We start from the raw sequence: 27,754 nt of genomic DNA, 5'->3' as shown, positions 1-27,754 counted from the left end.
CCACTGCCCAGGTATTCCAGCCAACAGAGACACACACAGAAAATGCAGCCAAACGAAGTCCCTGTTAGCAGATTGCTTGCTGAGCCCCAGGCTGCTGTGGAAGCCAGAGCTGAGGTTCTGCCTCCCTGACACCCTGCACCAGAGAGCCAGCCCTTCTCCTGGGCCAGCATTCTGAACCTGCACAGCCTACCAGCTCATGCAGCTGTTTTTCCCAAGAAGAGCCACTTTCCAGTCCTGCACTGGGCTCACGCTGGCTGCTGAAGCTCACAGGCAGGGGGACTGTGGTGCCCTGCCTCAGCTCAGCTCAGCACAGACACTCACCAGCTGCACTGCTTCCAGCACCTCTCCAGAGCCCACTTCCAGCAAGACTGTCAGTAACTTCAGTACAGCAGTATCCCACTGATGATGCAGCTGAAGTTCAAGATTTTCATTAACTGTGTGAAAAGCCTGAAGTACAGGTTTGTCACAGTAAACATGAAATTATTGGCAGAAAGGACTACGATTTTTCTGAGGCCCAACACTGAGTTAATTTAAAATCTAACATATGTGCAATCTCTCAGAAAGTTCATCCTCTTCAGAAGCAGAATGGAAATTGTCACCCATGGTAACAGTTATCAGATCTGTGGATGACTATGGTTACGGCTTTGTGTCAAAAACATTTACAGCAAATACAAATAATATATAATCTGCTCCATCCATCACCATTAACTCTTGGCATTCAAAAGACATTACCTAAATCCTGAAATGAAAAATAAGAAAAGGCATAGCTTCATTACAATCAGGATTATACCACCTCCAAACTGAAGAGAAAAAGGGAGACAAGGAGCTTCTACCAGGAACCCTTTGATCCATGCATTCATGGACCAGACTTGTTTCTTGCACGGATAATTGGCCTTTGCAAACTCTTCTGATAACTTTCCAGAGTGTCCAGGGTAGGAAAGGTATGGGGTCACAAAAAGGAGAGACCATTCCCAGACAACAAGTAAGAATGAAGCTAAGACAACTGTGGGAACACAATGGGAAAAAACTGTATTGCCTATCAGACTTTACTCCCCTGAGTTATTACATTTCTCTTGCAACTGGCAGAGTTAAGTCTTCTATCATGGCAGGGATCAAGGACCAAAAGCAGCCTGTCAAACACCTGAGCATCTTCCTTCTACAGCTTCAGAAAGGGCAAACAGCATATTTCCATCCTACCACAATGAACTTTATTACTGCAATCATGTCTTATTAATCACAGATCATGTACACACATGGAAAACACACTCAGACAGATATCTAAAAATACAAACAAAGCAGATGCAGTTATTATCCTCTGACAATGAAACTCTACATTTAAATGTACAGCCAGCCTTCCATATGCAAAGCCTAAAGACTTTGAAATTGTGCTCCAAGAAAAATGGTCAAAGTCAAGCAAATAATTCCTGGGAGACAAGTTATTAATATTTTAATTAATATTTACAAAAGTTTAATATTTTAATACAATTTAAAAAAAAAAAAAAACAGTTACAGATTTCTGTACAACACCAGAAACAGAAAAAATGTAGAGGACAGCTGCAAGTGTCCTCTACTTTTTTTTTCTTTTTTTAAAATTTTACAGTACTTGCTTAGCATTTCCATCGTACTCTCAGAGCATGACACTGAATATTAAAAGTCTAGCTGCAGCTTCTGTATGGAGTAAAAATATTTACAGTCCACATGTATGTTTCTAACTCCTTGTCCTAAATGAAATTACAGCTCCAGCTTAAAAGCATAGAAGAGAAGCAGTTCCCAATGTGCAGAAGAGCAGACATAAGATGGCAGAGAAGTGAAAATTTGTAATTTTGCTTTGTTACTATAAATAGATTCCATAAAACTACAGGAATGTCACTACAAAGATCTGATCTGTAAAGTGGTGGGAGAATGACGGGAACACGTTACGTAGCAGGAAGAGATATTTCAGGGTGTTAAAGCAATGGGTTTAGCTGCAGCTCTAAGAGAACACACCACAACCTTCAAATGTCAGCTGTGCAGCCACACTGCAACAGTTCCAAGTCAGTACTACTCCACCCAGGCATAGCAGTTCATCTATCCTGGCCCTTATTCAGAAGACAAAATATATCTGAGGCATGAAGAATTGCCCCTGAAGTCACCAGCACGGTGGCAGAACAGTTTGTGCCATTAAAAACACTGCACCTGTAGGCAACTGTCACGTTCAACAGCTTGCTCCCTCTCCTTTCTCCGACAAAAAGATGCTCCTATTTCACAATTAACAGTTAAACAATTCATAAAACTCGTTTTCTTTTGTTTTGTTTCTGACATTTATGATGTTCTACTGTGGCTATTGTACATAACAGGAACCAAAGGTTGATTATATCCTCAACTGACAGGTCTCCTTCAATTAGCACACATACACTAAATTTACAAGATTCGTAATAAGAAATAAGAGTAATAAGAAAATATGAACATAAATATTAATTACAGAGCCATGTAGCAATAAAGCTAGAAGTGCATAATTTTCAAGTATTTAAAAACTATATTTTTCTAAACCGAGATGTGGTAAGACTATCAGGTAAAGGCTAAAGCAGAAATAGCATTCTTAGCTACCCTACACAAACACAAGTGTGGATGTATGGCTGAATATTGGGGTTGAGATGTTGAAGTCTATAGACATGATTTAATCTTAGAAACACACACATGGCAGTGCTTTGCTTCCCAAATTCAGTATCTCAGCTGTGCTGGATGCAGAAGATTAGCTACTACAAGCTTTGTCTTGATGATGATCTACACTGATATGCCAAAGCCTAAACCTGTGTTCTGTACTCTTAAATCACCAGCTGTCTCCAGTAAATAGCAATTCCTTTAGAATTCATTCTAAGCAATGTCTCACAGACTGCAAAAAAAGCAAATACTGCATTTCAGTTTTATAACAAAAAATACATTTTGTCCACTAACCTTATGGCTAACAAAAAATGCATAGTGATATGAAAGGCCTAATGAGATGATAATCATTAGCCTGCCTGCTGTATTACAGTAATTTTTGTGACATGTTGAAATTGAACCATGGCACACTCCCCTATGGAGTCTGAGGATAAAATACACTCTTGTACTCTGAAATAAGCTCAAGTATCCAGCAGGCTGAACATCCCAACAAAAACTGCACCAGAGTGCTGGTAGCAGAGACCCAGAGCATGGAAACACCCCAGCACCTGTAAGAGCAGTCCCATTAGAATCTCCATGCACAAATTCCATCTTCTTTGCATCTACACACAGTCATGTGTTCTGCATCCCAGAACACAAACACACAGAGGAGCTGGATGTGGGCACATAAACTGGCAAACATCAGAAGTGAAAAAGAAGCTCCTGGAAATTCTCAGCCTGTACAGCAGCCTCCTTCTAGCTTTCAGTGCAGGCAGTGCCCTTTTCAAAGGATGCCTGTGTCATTTTTCAGACTCACACAGCACTACTAGAGAGAAACACAAGGCGCATTCCCAGAAATTATCTACTTCTGCTTCGCCTGGTCAAAACAGCTTTCCTGCAGAATTGTGCCACATGACAACCTTGCATTCTTGCCTGTGTTTGGTGTTTTCAGCCAGAAGCCAAAGATCACAATCCTGATGGATAAAACAAATGGCATGTGAAGCTTTAAATCTTGCAAAAGAGAAAAAAGAGCCACATATTTTGCATAACAGAGTATTGCTACATTTGCCAAATGTCTTCCCCCTAAAAATTTTTGCTGTTTTAGTTAAAGATACTTTCCACATAACTTTCTACTCAGATGTGCATTAGCTACTGTTTTAAACACTCTCTTCAAGAGTGAAAAATGGGGTGTTTAATATTCCCCCCAAAAACCTTACAATAGCCGTAACCTTTAGATTTGACTCTAAAAAATGACAGCATCTGACTGTTCTACGGCACAACAGAGTTCAAAGAGTTGAGAACAGACAGCAGATTTTGTTTAACTTGTATTTTATGAGGACAAGAAGATGAAAAATATCTCTGCATCGCTACAAAAAAATGCAAATAGCGAAAAAGCCTTGTCTATTTGCACTGTTAGAAAATAGGCCAAAACCTGAATAAATACAAAAACTCAGCTCTCCTTTTTTCAAGATACAGTCATTCTAGTTCAGATCACAGGTATGTCAGCTGCAGGTGAAGACCTGCTTCCCACCATTTTTCTAAGGGCAATTGAGAATTTTAATCCTGAACTACTGAATCCTGCTACTAGTAAAAGGTTACACAACGAAGTAACAGAAAGCAAGGAGAATTAATGAAGTATAAAACACACTTAGTTTGCATCCTCTTTCACTGCCTATAAATGCTTTATTTTTTACTACAATACACTAATCTTTCAGTGGAGTAAAGCCCCGCTGTAGGTGGCTGGTGGGTTGGGAAGGTTAAGTGAGATTAAGTGTACTTGGTAAAAAAATGTTGAAACATTTGCCTTTCCACTGTACCATATAAACAAAATTCCACATGGGACAAAGTAAGCAATTCCCAGTTCTGTTATGAACAAGCACAGCAGGAGTAGCATGACTCTCACTCTCACTTTAAGGTGACACAAACATGTAATCTCCCACTCCTCATATTTACAGTGTCCAAAAAACACATTTTGATGGAAGCCTGCAATGAAATGTCTCTTTCAGGGCGTGAATTTGCAGAATAAATCTTATGTTGGGTTTAGATTCAGTCAGGAGACCCAAAGGTACCGATGAGAGTTTGCCCACTATATAGCTTGTAATGTAAAACAAAACCTTTCACTTCTCCCACACTTGGCTGAGGGATTTTTCCATGGCAGTGTGCCTCCAGATACACAGGAACTGATCTGTTCACAGACACAGATCACAGGCTAATCTAAAGGAACATGTAGGAAAGCACAGTAAGACCCAAACAGAAACAAAGTCCATGCTGAGGAAGTGACATCCACAGTCTGGATGTGAAGGTGAACTGGAGGTGTGGTACCAGACAAGCTGTAGTCTGGTCCCATGGGCTGAATGCATATTAGCTCTAGGCAGAATATTTTCCACTTTACTTTCATTCCAATTTAATCCAGCTCTCAAACAGCATTTTATGGTGCAAAGCAAAGCACAGCAGGCAGGTGCAATCAGGAGCTTCACTTCAAAAACACATTCCTGACACAAGCTGTAATGCAGATAGAACTGCAACCATCACAGTTCTCCCAACAGTGTTGAGACTCTCCAGACAGAAAATAAAGGAAAGAAAAGAAGCCAACCAGCATCTGACATGGAAAGAGCACTCCAGCTCTTTTAGTTCAACACCAAACCATCCTCTGGATTCTAACCTTTATACTTTTGTTGAATCATCATGAAGGACTGTGTGGGGCTTGGTTCCTGGCTAACAAACTCAAGAGGGACACACAAGTCCAGCACAGCTATGTTCAGTAGCAGATGACAGCAGAACAAGATTAAGTACCTCAATGTTTTCACAGACAAGAGATACAGACCATAGAGAAGAAAGAATACAGGATACTTGCATGATCCCAGCAGTAAAAAAAAGGTCTATTCTGGAACTCCTGAAAGTAGAAATAAAGCTGCCATGGTGCTGAGATGTGTTCTGGAGGAATATGGTCCCTAGTCATCCTCTGTACTTCTCAGGTTAAAAACGGGATTTCTGCTTTAAGTATCACAATTTATCTCACATCTGATCTTCTCTTCAAAAACGGCCCAGGCAAATTACATTTTAAACATTTCCCTATGTGTAGTTATTTCCAGTTGGCACATATGGGTAAATGACACCATTACTTGGGAGGAACTAATTTCAAATCATGTTTAGAACAGACGTGTTAAAGTGGGTTTTCTCCATCGCAGAAAGGACCTTTTAATGTGTTGCCAGTATTTTCACAATGATATTTCAATAAGTGGTTTTCTTTGGTCCATCACAAAATTCATATGTAAGACATATAAATGAAGCAATGAAGGGCACAAATCTGCAAAGACTATAATTTAGGCTATATTTTAAATAAATTTAAGACTCACTAATTATTCCTGATGCCTTACTTTAATTACTTGCAAGGGCCTCATTTTCAAAAGGCCTGTAAAACAGACCCCTCTCAGGAATCACAAGTTTGGCCAGGCACACTTTGAAGAAAGTCAGCACTGAACATAAGTTAATTATTTGCATACATATCCACCTAAAGAAGGACACCACAAAGAAGTCAGGAGCATTTTCTTCTGAGAAGCATTAGTAAAAAGGCACAGTCACTGGGACACTAGTCTTTCATCCAAAAGCAAGTAAGTGTATTCTGCAGAATCTCAATATACAAGCTCAGGTTTAAAAACAGACTACAGGTGTGATATATCCAGACAGGACAGCACTTTGGTTTTGCTTTGGTAACATGATTTTAAGCAGGGGTCCCAGAAACCTCATGAAGAACATTACTGCTATCCAGCAAGCCCCTTCAACTGATAGAGTGCTGCTGACAGGTTCTCTTCATTCAGAGACAGAGATGACAGTCTAACCTTCAGCAAAGTCTAAGTCACAGCACTGTGTCATATTACAGTGTGCACCCCAGAAACAGAAGAAATGAGAAAATCCTCATTACTACACCAACTTCAAGTAATGCTTCTGAAACAGGGCAGCAGGAAAGCTTTTGAAAGAAGAAAATACATACCACATCCACTGCATTTTACTACAGCTGTTGCATGAAACTGAGAGGACTTCAAAAATAAAATATTTGCTGTGTGGTCTTGCTTCAAATTGTTACCTATAAGTCATCTAGTTCAGAGGTACCAAAGCATGACAAAACTATTTGTCAGACACCTTTTTTGCATTTTTGGGGGAAGGAGGGGAGCAAAACAGAAAAATACCTTCTCCAACGCTAATCTGACAGTGAAAGCTTGGCTTTAGGGTAGATCCTCTCTGTTTACCCAGAAAACTAAATGTTCTCTGCCTGCACAGATTTTGCCTTTCCCTGCAAAAAGGGCAATGGCTGATGCCCATAGGGCTCATTCTAGCTGTTTTCTAGCTATAAACATAAAAGAGGGTCCCTTGCTGGTTAACATCTTGAACACAATGTCTGGTTTTGGTCAGTTTATGGAATATGTGCACACAAAGTTACAAGTGCCTCAGAGGTCTGGGGACCTGACTCACTGTAAGAACAGAAACTGCAGAGGCAGGAAGCCTGTTGAAAGAGTGATTACCAGCATGGGTCAAGTCTATAAGGCACTCCTAACATAGTATGTCCTCCAGGAGACTGCACTGAGATGAAATGAAAGCCTAACTTTGCAGTACAGTTACACTTGCAGCCACTGCTCTCTTGCTCAGTACCGGAGGTGGCACCAAGACTTCAGAAGGACCGGGCTGGGTGGGACAGGGTGGGGCTCTCACACATGATGTTTTCCATGCAGAAGAAGAGGACCTGATCTTCCAAATCATATGGGAAACCATTCTCCACCAAAACACATGCATAAAAACACCAGGGCAAAGAACTGAAGTGGTACTTACGCGGCATGATCCCTTGGCTCACCAGCTCCTCCCGTGTGCGCCGCTGCTGGAGCTTCAACTGCAGCACTGCACGACAGCAGAGAGAAGGGAGAGAAGGAAACCCATCAGTGCAAGAAACAACTGAAGAGACATTTTCAAATGCATCTTGTTTTCTTCTTTGGATGCCAAGGCACTGGTGAGCAGCAGAAGGAAAAGACCCCTTCCCACCCTGCTGCCCTGCCCTGCTGCAATTGCAATTGCAGAAGTGGCCCCCAGCAGTCAGGTTTCCGTAGGCTGCTGCAGCCAGGGGGAGAGGAAGTTGCGCAGGGTCTTGGCAGGGTGATAAAAATCCACAAAGCCAAGCCTGTTTCTCAGTTCTTTCTAGAGCACCAACTGCTTTCCAAACCACTAATATTAAAAAACAAACAAAGAGAAACACCAGCTGACAATCCTCCAATAAACACAGAGTGACACCCCAGCTGCTAATGACTCCTGAAAACTCTAATTACTATGTGCAGATTAAATGATATGTCAAAATTGTTGGTCGTTACTCTAAATTACAAGGCTGATTTCCTTCCTCAGCTCAGAAATTCACCTTCAGAAACATCTTGTGAAAGTGAAATACCATGGGATGCACCTAGAAGTGTCCTTCCACTACAAAATGAATGCCCTTATCACTAGAATTTTTCCTATTTATTTTAGTATAACAGAACATATTCATGACCTGTGTGAAATGCAATTAGCTGGGTTTTTTTCTGGTGCAAATCCCTGAAATAGTCTTAATTTCAACATTTAGATTATAACAGCAGCTTCCCTTTAAATCATCCTATCAAAGCAACATTCTAGATGATTCTTACAGTCAAAGACACTTTCCATATGAAAGCAACCTTTCCTGGAAAAAAAAAAAAAACCTGAAGAAAAAATTCACATGAATGCGTAGTCACACACACATCTCAAAATAGGACAACCTGACTATCACTGAATCCCATTTGCAATTAAGCCCAAATTCCTAAGTATACTCAACATAAAATATTATAAAATGAATGGCAATACATGTCATCTTGCCTGTTTAATCTGAATTTCTTTTATGCTTTTTGTCCAGTCCATATAATGAAAGTCCACACAAATGTAGTGGAACCACTACAGAGCAAAACTGCTCTACAGTCTAACTACATAATCTTGTTACAACATTTATGACTCCTTTCTTAAGTACTCTGTTTGTCCAGTACATCGATTTCATACATTATATCCAAATTTGTATAGTACACTCCCTAAAGCAGAGATCCAAAAAATTTAAGAAGATGCCACTTTGTCTACTTACAGACATCATCACATTTTACCTGTTTGTTTCAACCTCCTATCTAAAGTTTACATTTGACTAAGATACATCTTCCAATATGGCTTCTAGTAATTTTATATGTATAAAAAAAGAGATCCATGTCTTCCTTTCTATAGTTGTTTCCATAACACCTAATCACTCTCACTTAAATCACATTTAATTTTTCAGGCTTCCACTTCCATTGACTCTTGATAAACCTTTCTCTGAAACTACGACAGTGAGAAGAGTACCTCCTCCCAGTGGAAATACCTCTGTGCAGACAGTGTGCAAACAAGTTACCTCTCTTCTTTTTCTTAGGACAAACCATAATTTCTTAATATATGCATCCTGGGCAGGAAACTACTTTCTTGTAGTACATGGAAGTGAGAGAGGGGAGGAGGATGTACAAAGCACCATGGTAATTCTGTGTGGGATCAGCCAAGAGCCAGAAGGAGGAGGAGGGAACACAGAGGGGAAGGAACAGCCCCTTCATTTGGCTGTGAAACTGCAAACAGAAGTGCTAGTTCCAGACTCTTCTTCCCACCCAGCGTGAGATCGCACTCCTACTTCTGTGCTAGTGTGAGGGCTAGCACAGCTCCCAGCCAGCCTGCTCACAGAGCTTCTCATTTGCTGGACTCCTTCTGAGGTTAGCAAAACCCAAATCTACATGAGCACTTGATCTAGTACCTTGCTGAGAGAGACAGTGTCAAATCTCTCACTCCAACCACCATCTCTCATGTCCACTTGACTGCTGGCTGAACTCACGAGAGAGACCCCAGCCCAGTCAGCACAGGCACCAGGTTTTGTATTAGTGAGTTGGAGAGGATGACCACACAGCCAGGAGCTGTAGTGGAACACCCAGGACCCCAGGTATTCACCAGCACTGAAGGTGGGAATTGGATTTCATCCTTCCAACAGCACATTGGTACTAAGTGATTTCTGCCCCATTAAATCTCTCACTGCATGCATTACTTCCCCTGCTGAGCCCTTTAGGGACTCACATCCATGTCCTAAATTCACATATCGTACTAAATGTATACAGGCAAGGCACAGACCTATAGCATCAGGCCCATCTCCCCAGCAGATAATCCTATTATTACTCTTGTCTTTTATTTACACATCTAGTAATGTATGTTAGCCCTTTCTGCCACTTGCTACATCTACCTTCCCTCACATTTCTAACCACACCTACTATTTCCCTTTCACCTCCCAGCCCGGGATTTTCAGCAAAAAACTACCCCCATAGGTGCGGTTGGCATTTTTTGTTCCTGGGTACACACCTGTATTGTCACCTGTATTAATGTGAATTTTACTCAACTGTCTAAGTTTGCCTTAATGATCTAAACTACTTTTTTAATGTCACAATTTATTCATTCACTAATATTTGTTCTGTCCACACTGTTACAACCTCTTGCATGTGTCTCCAGACTGCACCAGGCTGATCTCAACCACAAATACTTTTCTGTTTTCTATGATTACAACCAGCTCTTAATACAATTAAGCAGTACTTCATTAAATTCAAATATACTTCTTAAAACCAAAATGTACCATGCTATTAAGTTAAAGATGTTATAAAAGTCTGTTGCACCTAGACAAAACCCCTATCCAAATGACAGAATCACATTTGAGCAGACCTGTTTTTCACAAACTGAAAAGCTGATCAGCCAGATTATACTGCTATTCTTATACCACCTAAATTCTTGATCAAATTTTCCATATTTTTTTCCTGGAACTGACAGCAGATGAGCCACTCTTTACTCACTCACTCACCAGTTAGTGATGCAAAATGTTATTGGTCTTTCGCTCTTCTGAAGTCTCCCTGCTGTTGCCGGATTTATTAAAAATGACTCTCAGTCAGACTGCTAGCAACTTCATCAAATGACTTAAACTCCTCTCCTGACTTCAGCCTCCCTTATGAATTTTCCAAATATATCTTATTTCTTTTTTAGTTAACATCTATTACCCATTTGCTCTACCCATTATATGCACATTTTATTTTTAAACCCTATGTCCCTTCGCAGCAAGAAACTAGCAACCATCAAGAGAACTAAACTGGAGAACAGAAAAAAAAGTAATTTTCAGGACCCTTTTTAAAAGCACAAGTAATTCCTGGGATTTATGAATGTATATACACATGTATTAAGCACAAGTTATAATCAGCCATAAAGTACTTTTTTTTTCCCCAATACAGTTTATTTTTGTGGCAGGGAGGAGAGCAAAAAGGATTATTTCAGTTCACTCCTAAATGCATTTTGGTTTAACTAAGTACTTGGAGTTCCCAATGCCATTTCATATATTTAGGAGATCACCTGTTTACATGTGCAGTGTGTGAATCCTATATATAGATTAACAGATGTCCCAAGCACCAATCCAAGGCTGTTGTACATGGAGCTCAGCCAAAGGTCTAGAATGACCAGAGAAATTCAAAGCTACGCTAAGACAGACTCAAGTGGAAGTCTTTCAGTCACTAATGGACAATCTTCTGTTTCCTTTATCCCTGTACTTAACCTGTAAATTATTTTTCAAATTAAGAATAAATCAAGTCATGTATAACTGCTGGCTAGAAAATAAGTTTCAAACTGGTGCTCTTCTACTGTATGCAGTTTTTTGTGGGATTTGTATGCTTGTCAGATTTTCCCACTCAATGCTGGGCATAATTTATTTATTTCACAAGTATGAAATGTTCTCAATTAAATTTTGACCAATGTTTTCATATCACTAATGGACTGTTCCAAGAATCAGTAAAACATTCCAGAGAAATCTGGGAGCTAGGATAGAGGACCACTGCCAGCAGTCTAAGAGGACTGGAGGAGAACTGCAGTGGTGGGAAATGTATTAAATGACAAATAATATTGTGATACAGTTATTACCAACAGAGTTACCCTATTAGTAAGATACAGCATGTCATGATTATTTTGTGCTTGTCTTAGCATAAAACTTTTTCAACAGGGAAACCACAGGCATATTCCAGGATCAGCTACTCACAGCTGGTGGCAGCTCAGATTTAACAGTATAAAATTAATATACAGAGCCTGTGTCCATAGGGACACTTTCAGGACAGCTACAACTCTGGTGGTGGTTCAGGGGTGCATTAGTAGTAAGCAAAAGCAAGAACAAGTATCTCTGATGAGCTAAGTAGTTTTTTGCAGGTCATCACCTAAATCTGCAGCAGCGTGCCTGCTCTTCTATTTCTAAACCACACTGCATTTAGAAGTGCAACTAGAACTACTGCAGAAAGTAGACTGCAGATTCTGCATCTCAGCATTTCAACAGAGAAAAACAAAATTAAAATCTCTTTTCAAAGACTGTCTCACATACCAGGACAGGTTTGTGACAATAAATTATTAAAATATTCTGCATTTCCTGTTTTTAAAACATAGCAAGAAGAAACAGATGGCTGTGAACTGCAGCTTGTGGTGAGACCTTGTGCATGTTATATTGAATATAGACTTACTGACAAAAGGAGCCTGTGCTCACATTTTTACAAAACCTTTCCCACTAAGGAATCCCAAGAGATACTTAAGGTCACCCAACCAAGGTAATGATTAAGCACAGCCATATGGTGGATTACAGCTGGGACAGCATGAGCAGCAGAGCAGATCAGGAAGGAAGGAAGGCTGCTAGAGCCAAATGAAACCCTGTAGAGGGACTGAGGGAGCCAGAACTCCCTGGAATTCAGGCTGGGATACCCATGCAAAATGGGAGAGTGCAAGACACAAACAAGAAAGACTGTATGCTCACAGACGTGATTTATCAATTTGGTAAATTCAGTGAAAGCAGTCTGCCTGACAGAAGAATTCATCCTTGCAACCCAATAACTAAACCATGTGATTAGGAAGCAAAACTACTGAGGAACAAGTGAAAATAGCCTAACTTCATTATCTAAATTGAGGAAAGTGCAAGCATAAGTAAAGGCAGTAAAAAGCAATTTAATGCTCATTTATTTGTACATTGTTCAGCACCTCTGGAGTGCCCATTTTGAAAGCACTGAGCAGCTACAGCATCCTCTTAACTCACAAGGAAGCACTAATACAGCACAAACTGGGATAGGAACTTGCCAGTTAGTTCAACACCTCTACCTTTCTGTAGTGCCAAAGGAATTTCAGAATTTTTACTGGCCTAGCACTGAGCAGGTCTGACCAGGTTTATTTTGTGAGGGTCAGAGACTATGGACTACGGAGATCCAGCTCTAGCCCACATTTGCAGCCCACACATACCTTCCAATTTTTCAGTCCAATGTGTATAACACCATATGCAAGCAACTTAATTATAACATGCAACAATAACAGACAACTTTGATGACACAAGGTATTTTCTGAACAAAAGTGGCACAGCTGTTTGTGCAGAACTGGGGCCTCTACCTCAAATATCACAGTGCCATGTTACCACTGCTTTGAAGAATGAAGCCACCCTTCCACTTGCCACTCGGCCAGGAGCCCTTCTAATAGCACTAAAAAGAAAATGTTTTTCCTACATTCTGATTAAATAGCCACATTTGACCAGAAGCAAATGCCAAATTCAGCTTTTGAATATGCAGCACACCAGCTGTTGTTTTCTGTGGAAGCTACATCCTACTGAATTCAGTCCCTTGGAGATGTGGTAAGAAAACCTTTCTCTCACACCAAAATATGGTCTCTGAGCATTTTTCAGCTGTGCCAGCTTACAGAACAAATGTTGACTTGCATCAGATTTTTCATGCAGGAAAAATCAACAGGAAGTCAGATAAGATTCATCAGCAAGGGCAGCATCTGTAAAACTCCAGTTGCAGCACCTTTCTGTGCCAAATTACATGTCCACAAGAAGAGTAAGAAAAAACTGCTGTGATAGTTTGTGATCAGTACTGAGAATACAATGGTCACGATTAATTTTCAATTTCTTAAATTGCTGAGGTGGATTACTTTTTCTGTGTTAGAGTTGCATTTTTACTGGTGCTGTTGACAACATACCCCACACCACAAAGAATGTGCTAGAATGGGGGTTACCAACAAAGAAAAGCAAACTTTTGGGGCCTTTTTTAAAAGCAATTTTCTGAGCCTAACAGCATTTTAATCCACTAAATCCATTTTATTCCCCACTGCTGATGGGGAATACATGCTGGCTTTGCATTTAAGCAGACTGTGCAGTTAACAGAGAAGCATTTAAGTGAAGCAGACTGTAAATGACACCCAAACCACCAGGATTATACGACAGTTTGCAACCCTGGGAAGGGGATGCCAAAAATTCATGTCCCTCTGTGGGGTGAAGGAGAAGCAGCAGACACACTGTTGATCCTCACAATTTGCATCCACTGTTGTTGGGAGCAGCAGCCATACAGTTCTGTTCATCTCAATGCATTTTAAAGAATAGCTTGAAGTAAGCCTGCTCAAAATGGGAGAGTTAAGTAGAAGTTGATTTTTTTACTGCTTGAGACTATCTCACATTTCACTACATCTCTACTGAAGCAACAACAGCTGCTATTGAAATGCAGGAAGCTTCCTCTGGTCTTCCTTAGCAACCATGCTATGGAGAAAATGGAGTTTGGGAGGGTAAAGAATAGAAAGAAAATTTGGTTTTGTCTCTTCAACTGTTACAACAACCTTTCATACTAGAAGCAAAAGCCACTTATTTATATTCATGCTGTGCTCTCCCCTCTGTGAGAAGTAGGATTGGGACCACTCTCCCTATACCCAGAGGTCTGTGAAGCAGATCCTGAACAGGAAACAAAACTGGGATCAGAAGTAGTTCTGTACTGCAGGTTCTGAGAATGATGAGAGTGGATTTCTTCGCAGAAATGCAGAAATCAGCACATCCTGCTGCAACATGCTGAGATGGAAAGGTGTCTTGGAGCAGTTTGGGGAACACTGCTCACAGGCAGTTCTTGTATAGAGGACAAGAACTTTTTTCATGACTACTTCTTATTTTTTATCCTCTTAGGAAGCTTATGAAAGCATTAAACATTTGTACAGATGAGAACAGCAGTAGGATGATACCTGATATAGACCTAAATGCACTATCAATTGACTCTTAAAAAACAGAACAGTTTCTTTACCTCCAAAGCAACAACTTACAAAATATTTCACAGTGGATGTGTTAGCAATAATCCAAGGATGCAATATGGGTCATATCACACCAGAGTTGGTTTTTTCCATCCAGCACTTCTAAAAGCCTTCAGGCTCTCAAATGCTCAGCAGCTTTAAAAAGCAGCTGAAAAGTACAGAAAAAAAAGAGTGACTGGTCAATTAAGAACACAAAAAGACAAGGGAAAGAATAAATTAACTGACTGTCACTCTCAGAACAAGAAGGGCTTGTTTCTTGATAAAATCACACTCTTCAAAGTTTCTACAGCTCAAAATATTCCTGGGTCATATAAAATCATTGACATGGCATGCAGCTTACACATGCCTGTCATGTCGATTGTCTATATAAGCAAATTCCAGAAGACAGGTTTTGGCTAGAAACAGAAAAAACAGGTTCAGGGCAATCATCTTTTATTGCTGGGAGGATGCCACTGGAAGAGAAATATGAAATAGGAAACATTTTAAAAGATGTTTTCAAAGGATGATCGAATACTGCATTTTCTTTTAATGAGTCAATGTTATGAGGCATTAGTAGTTCTCTTAGTGGAGACAGACAAATGCAGATTCTTTGATACAGTTAATTTAGCAAAATCAAAAATCCCAACCTATAGAGGAAAGTGGTCCCCAAAGAATATGAAATCAGAAGCTCACAGTCAAAAGTAAAAGGTCTATTTCCACTCTCATATTACCACAAAGGCAGCTGGCTCACACAGAGCACAGAACAACAAGCTACCTCAGCAGGCCATTTTTGAGGCTTAATATCAAATTTGATAAATGTAGAAATCACATTAATGTTAATTTAAAACTGTATGTAGAAGATTAAACCAGCATTTACAGCAATTTTAGTTTTCTTAGGACACAGCACTATAAAACAAACAAAATCAGTAGCACCATCCAACAACCAAGCCATAATATGATCTAAGATCCAGACAGGACAGAACAATTACTCCTGTTAGCAGTTATCCAAGTCAGCATTGGCTTTGTAATATGTGGAGATCTCAGAGGAAGAAGCAGTTCATAGCCTTAGAAGTTTACTTCATTACTTCTGAGATTTAGTCTCAATATTGCACTCAATTGAATGTACTTATTTCACAGGAGCTACTCATGTATATGACTCCAAATAAATGCAAACTTGATTTTTACCATGAAAGTTATGCTGAATTTTGCAGGGTTCTTTTCATGTTTATTTAAAATGAAGACTAGCAGTTACTGTGCATTTTACAGCATCTACCTTTACCTTCTTTCTTCATGACTTAACTCCTGCTACTTCCATTAAACATTTAAGATTTAGGGGGAATTAATGTCATTTTATTCATGGCTACTTTTTAATGCAATGCCAGTTTTGTCTTCCTTGATACTAAAATTTTAAAATCAGGTAATTTTGTTACTATTAGTACATAAGTGTTTCTACAGAACACATAGAAGCTCACTCTTAACCATAAAATCTTGGTACACCTATAATCCGTGTCAGCACTTGCTAAAACTGTTAAAAAACAACTTTAAGAAATTCACCTGAAATACACGTAGCATGTAAGATATGCTACATGTAAAAATGCACAACAAGCTTGTCAACAGGAAAAGTTGGTTTGCTTTCTGTGCAGGGTACTGATTCTTATAAAATCATTCTGTCTCAGTAGTACTGGCTAGGTGCAAACTAAGCATGTGAGTAACTAGGCACATATCCATATCCATGGAATCTGGCTACCATGCATGATCCAACAAGATGACCTGTAACAAAATACCTAGGTGGAAAGGTCTACCTAAAATTGACCCTGGTATCATAATACAGTAAATATTAACTGTAATCAGTACTTGTTGATGCCATCTATATATCCATTGTTACTATTTTTAGCTGGAAGAGAAGTCTTGAGGAGGGAAAAACAGAGAGAATTTCCCACCTCCCTGTGCAAACTTGAGTCACAGTCTATAGTGATTTGTATTTTTCCATGAAACAATGCACAAGGAGGAACTAACATTGCCCTTAACCAGCAAAGAAGACCCTGGAAAGAAATTCTCCCAGATAATTTGACATGGCAGATGGGGACAAATGAAGAAAAAAGAAGGAATGGGTAGATATATCCTGACAATTACATCTATAGCTGTCTACTAATGTGACAGTACAAAAGGTGAGCTACACAAGGGAAACAAAAATTCAAACCCTTTTCATTTTTTTTTCTTGGAAAGATAGGGATCTCTCTGCCTATAAGAAGAAAGAGCTCCAACCATTTAATTTTCCATAAAGATGATACACGGGAGTTGTTTATAATTTTTTCCAAAAAACTATACAGAATAAAAAAAAAAAAAAAAAAAAACAAAAAACAAACAGATGTTTTGAGGTACGTCAGAATCTGAACAATTTTTCATTGTATTTAAAACTCTCAGTTCAAGGGATGTGTTTCTGTGGGTTTCTTACAAGCAGAAAGAAAGTCAAGCACTGAGACAGTGCCCAGACACATCCATAAAACACACGATTGATTAGATAGGTTTATAACACTAAAATTGATGAGCAAACCTTTCTGTGTCCCTTGCAGCAAAAGAGACATGGTCAAATACTTTTCCTTCATAATTCTCCTCCTACTACAGCAGAGTGCTCCAGTATACCAACAGCCTCACAGATGAAGGTCACAAACTTCCTCAAACATTTCTGAGACTGGTTTTGGCCCAGTGATTCAGCCTTCCTTCTGCCACAGGGCACCCTCTACAGATAGAGGTTAAAAGTTCCCTTCACAGGAATCATCTAATGGTCAGGACACCACAGAATTTCTGTGGCAAAACTGGGACACCTCAACATATGAGCTGTGTTTTGGGGTTTTCCACTAAAAGCTGGAATAATTCTGTGTTTCCAGAATTTCCATTTCAGATTTTTAACCATCTAAAAATCTTTGGTTTACTGAAACCGAATGCAAATGAAAGCAAATGTGTTTTTCCACAAGTAGTAGAAAAAATTACTTAGAAGTATGCAAATTTAAATACAAAACCAGCAGTTCTTTAGAAGAAATAATTAACCAGTTATACAGGCAACTCAGAAATTTAGGCCTTATAATTTTAAATTAGCTAGCTTGAGCATCTCCCAGCTTCAGTTGCTTCACTGGGCTGGCAGTTACTTCGTGGGACATGAAACAAAAATGGTTTTGTCCAAACTGCATATTGCATGCAAAACAAGGACTCAGAGCATTCCCTATCTAGTTAGCATTCCTTTCACCAGCTTCTATCCAAGTCCCAGCATTCTCTCTTAGCAAGAATTTCAGGTGGATACTACAAGGAGTTACCATATTTCTTTAACTCATGGTAGTTTAAAACATCTTTGCTGTTTTCTCAAAGACTGCAAAGAACACACACCACAGTCCTGGCGTCTGAGGTTCAAACAAAGATCCTGGCCTCTGTACTCCAACAGTCTGACACTTAAGAATAAATTCAATTAGAATTCTGTTGCTACTTGTAAAACAGTTGCAAGATTCAGCTGTGGCCATCATATCATTCTATATTAGAAATCAGTTCCTCCACAAGAGCCCAGTGTGGAAGCTGATCCCCAGGATTTGCATTACACATAAAAAGCACATCAAAGTCCCTCAGAATCTTTTCACTGAGGACACAGCATCTATCTACAGTTTTTTACCTCCTTTCTCGATGGATATTTACTGCCTTTCAAAATAACTTTGGACTACACATCTCCAGGACTGACTTCTGTAGTTTTTGCCATGAGGGAAGATCCACAGCATTGAACGATTCGAGCTATGAGACTTAATGTGCTACCATAGCTATAAATATTTAAATAATGTAATTCTATGTAACAGATCAATCAGCAAACCAAAAAAACCCATCAGTCCAGAATGGCCTGCGTGACCACTGACTTCAGACTGGCGGACAAATTCTGCAGATGTTTCAAATGTTACTGCTGGCTCAGTCCTCTGCTGAAGGGCACAGAGGGGACTGCCAGCAGCAGCAGATTTACACACACTCCATGATTCTCTCCAAGCAGTAATAGAGGTGGGTTTTCACTCACATCCTGAACAAAAGCACGCGAAGGGCAGCCACGTTTCCCTTGTGTCACAGCGCTGAGGCGGGGAGGTGGCTGCAGGGGACAGCGTTTGCAGCTGTAGTTAGGATTCACTGTCACATGTCAGTCCTGAAGATACAATCCTTGCTCCACACTGCCTGCAGTCAATGTGACAGATACTATTAGCAGCAGTAAAAGAGTCTCTCAGAGAGACACAAAGGTACTATTAGCTTAGCATCTACTTCTACAATGTTGTCTTCTGCTTCTGAAAAGGGAGAATTTGACATCAGAGTGTGCAAAAGGGCTGCAAGCAGCCTTAGAAGGACCTTCACACCTAAGTGTAACACAGAAAGAGCCCTGAATTCTTAGGAAGGTGAAAGTGATTAAAAAGAACATCTACCAAAGTAAGAAACAGGATACACAACAATGTGCAGGGACAGGTTACATGTTGCTTGCAATACTGATCAAATTATTCAACAGGAACTTCTGGCTTTTATTCTGGCTTCCAACATTGCTGTGAGATTTGCAGAGGTGAGTTACCAAAGATCATACCTACTGCCACATTCCATTCCTGCAGCTACAGTCTCCATGCACTTACTACTGGAGAGACATGGAGCAGCAGGAAGCTACTGCACACAAAGTCAAAACGAAATCTCTTCCTTCTGTCACCCAGAGAGCATCACTCAGCCCTGCCCCCAGCCACCCAGCTGGGCAGCACAATGTTTGTGCCTGACAAGTGTTTCAGTGAGGAAGATTACCAAAAAGATGTTAAATGTGCCAGCTGGTAGAGCAGAGTTGTTATGGGAAATACCCTCAGAATGGTGACAGGTCTTTGAGCTGCTTTTGGGCACAGAGGCCACAGAGCAAGGTCTTTATAGGCATGATTGCAACAGATGATTCCTGTCCCTGTGATGGAGAAGAGTCCATCACAGACACCTCCACTGAAAACTCTCAAAAAGCTATATTTTTAAAACAGGTTTTCTCTACAGCTGCTTATTTCTGAAACCCAGTTTTAAAATAAGATTGTCCAGAAAGCCTGGATTTTAACCATTTTCACAGTCAATTTTGCAAAGAATTTATGGCCCAAAGCAATATATTCTGTTCCTTATCACCAACTTCTTTCACATTTCATGTTAGCTGCATCAGGTTGATATAACTTTTGATGGCAAAACTGCAGGCTGGAAAGTTCAAATCTTTGTTCACTTGAACGAATGTTGATTATATTATTTGCACAATAAACTCTGACAGAAACTCTGACAGATCACCTGCACAGTTCTTCTACCCATCTACCCATCTCATCTCTCATGAGCAAAAACCATTTTGTAGTTCTTAGCAATCACCATAATGCAACGTATTTCAGCTACTGCAGGTCTGCTTTTAGTTTAGAGAGATACCAGGTTAGTAAGTATTACATAGTGCCAGGGAAAAACATTGTACCTACTTTTACTAGCCCAAGTAAAAGAAAGAAACTGTGAATTCTGCTTCATGTTAGTGCCCTTGGACACTCCTGCAGAGTCTTCTGCAAGAAAAAGCAGCACAATTTGCCCCACAGGGTCATTTTAATTTGATAAACCTAAGCCACATCAAGAGTCATATCCCATTTCCTACCATAGGTTTTGGATGTTCTTGCCAAAAAATGTGCTGCTTCTACATTTTGGATTGAAATTTGTTGATGCAGCAGGTGACAAAAACAGTAATTCAATTCTCAGAAAAGACTAGAGACATGGGAGTTGGGGCATGAAATGAAAGATCTAAGCAGGCACTTATTTTTGGTATAGATATTCACTAAGTTGTTAATCAATGACTTGCAGATGTGACTGCACGATGAAAAATCAGGTGACTACTGGCAGGTCTTGTGGATGATAAAACTACCCAGATAAGATTTACACAGGCAGTCTGAGACAGATCCAAAACCCACTCCTGTCACTGACCCTCATCTTCAGGCAAGGACTCCAGAAGATTTTTCTGGATGCAAAGAAAACAGTTTTAGTTTCACTATCATAGTTCCAGTTCCAAAAAAAGCAGCTGCTTTTCAACAGTTCCTGGGAAACCTAAGCATCAGTCATTTGCTGTTTAAAAGTATAAATAGAGATGTTTTCTTGATAAAAGAAACAAGATAATTACGAAAAAATCAATAATCTGAAAACCACACAAGTGTTTTCCAGCTTTATTAATATGTGTCCCAGTTGCTGGGATTATCAGTACCTCAGCACCACTGCCACTGAATATGAAGCTCAGTTCAACTGTGAAGAAAATTCAGTTGACAGGGCAGGAAAGAACTTACTGGAAATTTTACTTGGTATCATTACTAGTTCAAAGCATTGTCTGCATAAATGCTACTGACAGCTGTACTCATCCTACCACACCCAGTTTCTACTCTTTTTTGGTTTCTGCATGTGTTGAGTCCTTACATCTGTCTCCTTGCTCTTGCAGGTCCAAGTCTGCAACTCTTTCCTTTTAGTATTACTTTGCACTACAGAAAGCACTGTAATAGCCATTTTTGACAAATTAAGTAGATCATAGTGTGGTAAACAAGCTAGCCTCTGTCCCTCTCCTCCTCCTCTTCCCATTCCCAGCATGAAAATAGCTAGGGCTAAAGCAACAGCTGGGGATCATTACACTGACAGGAATAGTTCAGTAAACTGCAAGAGGGGAAAACATGTCATATCCAAAAAACCCAAAAACACATTAGAGCATCAGGACTGAAAAAACATGTGAATTCAGCTCCAGGGACAACGCTATGACTCTTCTTTCACTGATAACAAATGACTTACAAAAACCCTGGTCATTTAGTGTTAACCCTTTCCCCAAGCTTCCCACTCATGTCACAGAGTTAACAAATACTCTGAAACACCTCTAGTCCTCACAGTCAAATGAGACACACAAGCTATTAGCAAAAATAAATTAAAATAGACAGTCAACTTCAAGCCACTTCACATAAATATATACTTATCTTACCTTCACTGTACCTCTTACTTTTAAGCATTGACACAGGCTGTGGTTGCAGCAAGAGGATACAGGAGTCTGATGTGCCTCTGGATCTGCCATAAGAAATGCCAGAGCAGATCAGCTCCCCGTACATTCAACACATTTTCTGTGTTTTAATGTGTCAGAGCACTATTTGCATAAATAATTCCAAAAGTGGGATGCATTAGGCCATAATTCAGAAAGACATCTGTGTGTTTTGTGACTGGTTTCTGACACTGCTTATCCATGAATTTGCACTGCTCACACATCTCCCGACAGCAATTTCAGGTCCACTCTGAAGCAGGGAGACCCAGATCACCCTTTACAGAAAAATGTCACCCTGCATTCCTGTGAGATGCCTTGGGCTCAGGGGCTGCCCTCTTGCTGGGGATCTCCTTGGGACTGACAGCTTCCAAGTCTGCTCGTGCAGGTTTCCTGAGCCTTCCTGGATGAGCTGGGGCCAGGGCCAGCAGCACTTTCAGATGCCCACAGGTCTAATGACAATAAGGTCTAGATTACTCCTGAAGAAAGCTAAATGCTAACAAACACTTGCATGACTCCTGATCTCTTCAAAGTACTAAACAGATATTAATAGTTTAATCAAAGGCTAAGCTAACTCAAATTACCTCCCATTTGCTGTGGAACAAGAATGTGCACACAGTTCGTGCAGATCAGATAGCATGCAGGAACTTGTTCCTGTGTCTGGGCCCTGAGATACCAATCTTGGAAAAAGACAGGTGATTTTAACTGTCAGGCCCCCAGTCACACTGAATGTTTTTGAAGGAAGGATCTTGCAAAAAAAAAAAAAAAAAAAGTGCTTTGTTAAAGAGCAATAAATTAAAGATGTAGCACAGAAGTGGAATTTAGTTTTGGAAGTATTTAATTCTAAGTGAAACTCACATGAATGCTAACTGGGTTTTGAGTAGCTTTCTGCAATTCCCTCTTTCTATCTCTCATGAGGGGCTACCATACTGCTGTGTACTGCTGTGTTAATTTATCTAGGAACTGCAAATTGGGTTCTAGTATTTGAAGACTAAATCATTCCAAGGCATTCTTGAATAGAAAACATGTTTACGGATTCCTGAATTCTAAGAATTTTGCAAATAACTGCCCTAACACATACTTTGAAAAATACAAGCTTAAGTTCTTTGACTTCTGCGTGTCAAATTCAATTCTTCAATGTCAAGTCCTAATTTAAAAAAAAAGAAATAAATCAGATTTAGGAGACATCTGTTTTCCAGAAATCAGGAAGCAAGATGTAGTCTATTCCAGATAGCTGCTTCTCATGGGAATCATTAAGAGAATAGATGAGCATTGTCAGCGTTAGTATAGACAGCCCTTATTTGCTCAGTTTTATTCAGTGAGGAAGAGAAATGCATGGGTTTTCTGTCTTGGTGACAACAAAATGAAGCTGCCCCATTTTTAGGAGGACCAAAAACTAAGGCACAACAGTCATTAGTTCCAGCTCAATGCTAATTCTGGACTTCCATAAGGGTTTACACGTGGGTGCATCTGTTCCTCCACTGCCCGTAAGATTTGGCTCTGCAAAATACAGTGCATGCTACAGCAGAAACACAACAGGCATCCCAAGACTGCAGGAGACTTGAATGGAGAAGCAGCAAAGCTAAAGGGTTATTTTCTTCATCTGACTGGAAAGAAGCTGGCAGCATCTATTTTTCTTCCCTAGCCTTCATTTGGTAGCTGGTGGAAAGCAGCTTTCCTCATCACATATGACATTAGAGTATCATGAATTAGCCATGGGGTAGGCTAATGGTACTGCTGGACTTTGCAGAGTCAATACAGCTTTTCCAATAACCAGAATTATACAAGATTTCAATGGCCTTAATTCACTTCAACTTGAGACAGCAACAAACCTTTTCATATTGATTAAAGTAAGACAAAATTGCTTTTTCCTTGTTGTACATATTATCCCACTGTACAGCTTGTGATATTTAGTGACTGGATGAAAGATGTATCCTGGTGCACCTAAACATAAAATGCTCACCTTCTGTGAAAACCAATGCTTGCAAATACAGGACAAATTCAAGTTCTGGCTTTTTTAATTTTGGGTTGTTTTCTTCCTGAGAAGATTGATGTACTTCAGCTCTATGTCTCCAAAGCAGATAAAGAAATCTGGGAACAGTGCCTATACTAATGGATTTATAACTCCTGAACTTCAATTTGAGGACTGTGGCTTCAGTTTTCTTTTCCTTCTCTGTATTTTTTCAACAAAGAATATTCCAATGAAAACATGCAACACAAATAGTAATATTTTTAAAAATTAACAACAAGCTAGCTCTTGATAGATGTTAAATAGGCTTGGTAGGAGGAGTGACAAATGGGGGCAGAAACCTAATAGTTCTGTGTGGCAGCTCCAGCAGGCCTAGATTTTGTACTAGAGAAAAATCCTCTAAATGCAACTGCTAAAATCCTCTTCCACACACTGGCCATCTTTACACAACAAACATGGCCTTATTCTGTCTAGATTCTTGTCCTCGATGGCTACCACTCCTTTATCTTGCTTTGATGTCCAAAATGTCAGAAAGTTATTTTCCCCTCCATTCAGATGACAATATTCACTCTTAAAATCAGTCATCACCTTATTCTGAGGCCACTATACTCCAGAGCACTGTTCCCTTCTGCAAGTTCCCACTAAAATTTCACTTGTTGCTAGACAGATCCAGTATTTCTCATAAAACATAAACCTTGCTGCTTACCATTGGCTTTTTGTGTTGTTCTGCCATTCTTCCATGTAATCTTTTCCCAGTTCCTGCTTGTTGATATTTATCATGCTGTGCACTATGAATGGATCACTGCCTGTTTTCATCTTCTCAGTCTTTTTCAATCCCTCCAGATCCTCTTCTTTCCTCCTAGATATCACTCTCTGAAATCTGATCTCTCTCTCTCTCTGCCCACATAATCTTCCAGAATTGTTAAATCCTCATTAAAAAATCACACATATTTGCAGCATATCATCAACTAGAACAAAATCACATTTAGATATATACACAACACTCCTTGCACACTCTCAAAACAAGAACATACAGAAACCTAAAACATGGTTGTCTTTCTTCTTCAAGGCACAGTTGCCACTCCAAAAACAAGCCTTTAACACCTTTAATGAAACAGCCTTAAAACACTGCCCACAAGAGGCCTACAGACATAGGGAAGAAGAAGAAATTTTAAGTTTGAAACTAAAACTTCCAAATGCAAATGAAATTGTCTCAAGGTCCCAGCACTGCAAGTCACTACAAACAGAGCTCCAGGCTTGTCGAGTGACATGCTTGAGCACCCTCAGGGACAAGAGGTCACAGGAGTCAGTGGGAAACCCAAAATCTGGACTATTGCCCAGAAAATAAAAACCAGGCAGATTCAATATGCAAGAGGGGAAAAAAACCAACAACAAAAAAAAGTCCCCAAAATAAAGCCCCCACAAATGAATTACACAGTGTCTACAATAAAGAAAGCTGAGCCTGCTAACCTTCTCGTAAGCTGTGGTATGAATCCTGGTATGTGCTTGAACAGCTCTTCCCTTGCTTTGACACAGTCTCTGCAAGCGGCACAATCCCCACATAGGCAGGCTGGAGTGTCTTGGCTTTATCCAACATGTTAGAGGAAATCCCTGGACCTGAAGGTGGATTCTGTAACTCGGGAGACGTCCAGGCAAGTGGAAGGGGTGCTTAATCCTCACAAGAGACCCAACTGCAATCCCTCTCTACCAGGTTTCCGTCACTGCACCAAGCGGTAGAGCAGAAAAAAATCAGTTTACTGCTAGATTCCGAGGCTGTGCTTGCATCAGAACAGAGAGGTTCTGTAGCCACAGACAAACTCTGACAGCCAACATCTAAAGATTAAAACCAGCAAGGCACTTGGCAAAATTTTTCTTCCTATAATCTCAAAGATCAGGCAGAAGCTTCCCTGTTTCAGCAAGCAGCTATAAGCATTCGGGCACCCTGTATGCAGAGCACTGCTTATCAACAGATGCGTGGACTTCTTTGTGGAGCCACTTGCAGTAACAGCCAACCTCATTCACCCAAAATAGTGAACAGTTGGTTTCTCTACTCACACTGCAGACACCTGCCAGACAGGCAATATCATGTGATTGAGCAGTACCCTCTCTCCCCTGCATCTCCTGACTGCAAGCACGCTGTGCACACAGCTAGGAGAATAATCCTGCTCTGAGTGCTTCTTCTGCCTTCTTGCTTAAACTCTTAGAAACAAGAGTTTTAGCTGTGGAGAAAGCTAAACTGATAATCCAAGAAACAGAGACTTCACATGCATTTGCCCTGAGACCACACACAGGTAACAGCAGGCTACGTCTGTGCAAGCACATATTCTCACCCCTTCTTCCCTTAAATCCTTTCTCCCAACCTAGCAGGAACACCTACCTAAAGATAATCTGCTGCCCCAAATCAATAACCCTCTACTGCAAGCACTAGAACTTCAGAATCTGTGCTTACATGGGGGCAGCCACCTCATCTGGAGCTTATTTCATGTGCATTCTGAACAGATGCCACATGGCTGACAAATTTTGGTTACAGAAATTGCCCAGCATGGTACTGGAATTGGAAGTGGCCAGGTAAAAACATGTTCCATCTGAGCAACAACCAGGAGGTCCTCTCACCAGTACAGCTGGTAGCTTTGCTGGTTTTTAATTTTGTAAGTATGAATCTTAAGAAGTGCAATGAAGTCTGGGGTTTAAAAAAAAAAAAAGGAGTTGTCCAAGGATTACACATATCTAAAAAAAGGTAATTCTTGTTAAAAAAAAATAGTAATCAGTGTCGTCCTACACATTTGAAACAAAGATAATCACATGGTCATAACAAAAATAAAATTATTAATAATCTAAACAGTACAGGAGCAGTTTCCAATTCATATTCTGTTGCCATCCCACTCAAGACAAAATTTTCTCATTTCCAAACAGATTCAAGTCATTTTATAAAGCAAGACTGGAATTATAATCAGTGAAAAAATGTTCCTAATAATGAAACTAGTATCTAAGAAAAATAGTGTTCAACCAAATGCTAGATGGCATCAGTGACATTTCTGAGTACTGTCAACAGTACTCTTCTTACTTTGAAATGTTCAACCTTCACCCAGGAAAGAATCCAAACTCCAATGCTCCCATGAGTAAAAAAATACCTTTGGTGATAACATAAAGCTCTGTAATTGCACTACTCTGAATTACCACCATATATTCAACAGAAATTTTCATCCTAATTTTAGGATTTGTAAAAGTCAGGCGAAGGTTCAGTCTCATAGTGAACTTTAGCCAGTAAGGTCAAATTACTGCATAAATAGAAGAGCCTGTTTTTGCATGAGCATTAGCAGTCACAGCATTGTGGAGAGCTGCCTTGGGAAACAGACCCAGCAAGAGTTCTAAAGACAGGATGAAGAAGAAATAAAGGAACACATTGACCAGATCTCCCCTTTCAGTAGCAACACAAAACTGCACATTGAGTAAGGCCCAATACTCTGAGCAGAGGGGTTCCATAACTGCAATAACTAAAGAACAATTATCCAGTGCCACACCAGTTCTACTTTTCCTGGCAAGCAGTATACCATCTGGATGGTAAAAATTACAAGACTCAGTTACAGAGGTCAGAATCTACTGTTATTTTGCCAGCCAGGGCTTCTGAGTTAGCAGGTCACTACAACATACAAAACCTGAGAAACATGAGCTAGCTGCTCATCCAGCAAACCTACCAATAGCCAGGAATTGCCAAAACAGCCCTGAGACATTGCCCAACTCCAGTTTTAAGAACTGATGAAGAGCTGATCCTTTCAATGTATTATTGCAGAGCTGCAGAGATGTACACAGACACATCTTTCTTTTCTCCTATGCAAAAACCAGCTTGGATAGAAAAACTTGACTGGCTCAATGGTAGTTAGGTAAATCTTTTATTTGCTGAGGAAGATACTCTAAAATTTTGTCTTACAGTATCAAATTTTTCCCACAGCATTATTTAGTGTTCTAAAAGAAAGAGTAATTAT

General features: G+C 40.0%; 1 protein-coding gene across 1 annotated transcript in view; it reads right to left on the bottom strand.

The window, feature by feature from the left end:
* MRTFA (myocardin related transcription factor A) overlaps window positions 1-27,754 on the bottom strand; it is a 94,772-nt gene that overhangs the window by 23,073 nt on the left and 43,945 nt on the right. The window contains exon 3 of the mRNA XM_033057647.1: window positions 7,444-7,509. Coding sequence (XP_032913538.1) covers window positions 7,444-7,509 — 66 coding nt within the window. The remainder of the gene's footprint in view (window positions 1-7,443; window positions 7,510-27,754) is intronic.

This window comes from Catharus ustulatus, chromosome 4, assembly GCF_009819885.2.
Source record: "Catharus ustulatus isolate bCatUst1 chromosome 4, bCatUst1.pri.v2, whole genome shotgun sequence".
Classification (NCBI taxonomy): Eukaryota; Metazoa; Chordata; class Aves; order Passeriformes; family Turdidae; genus Catharus; species Catharus ustulatus.
Note: the sequence above shows the minus strand (reverse complement) of the source record. Positions and strands in the feature narration are given on the sequence as shown.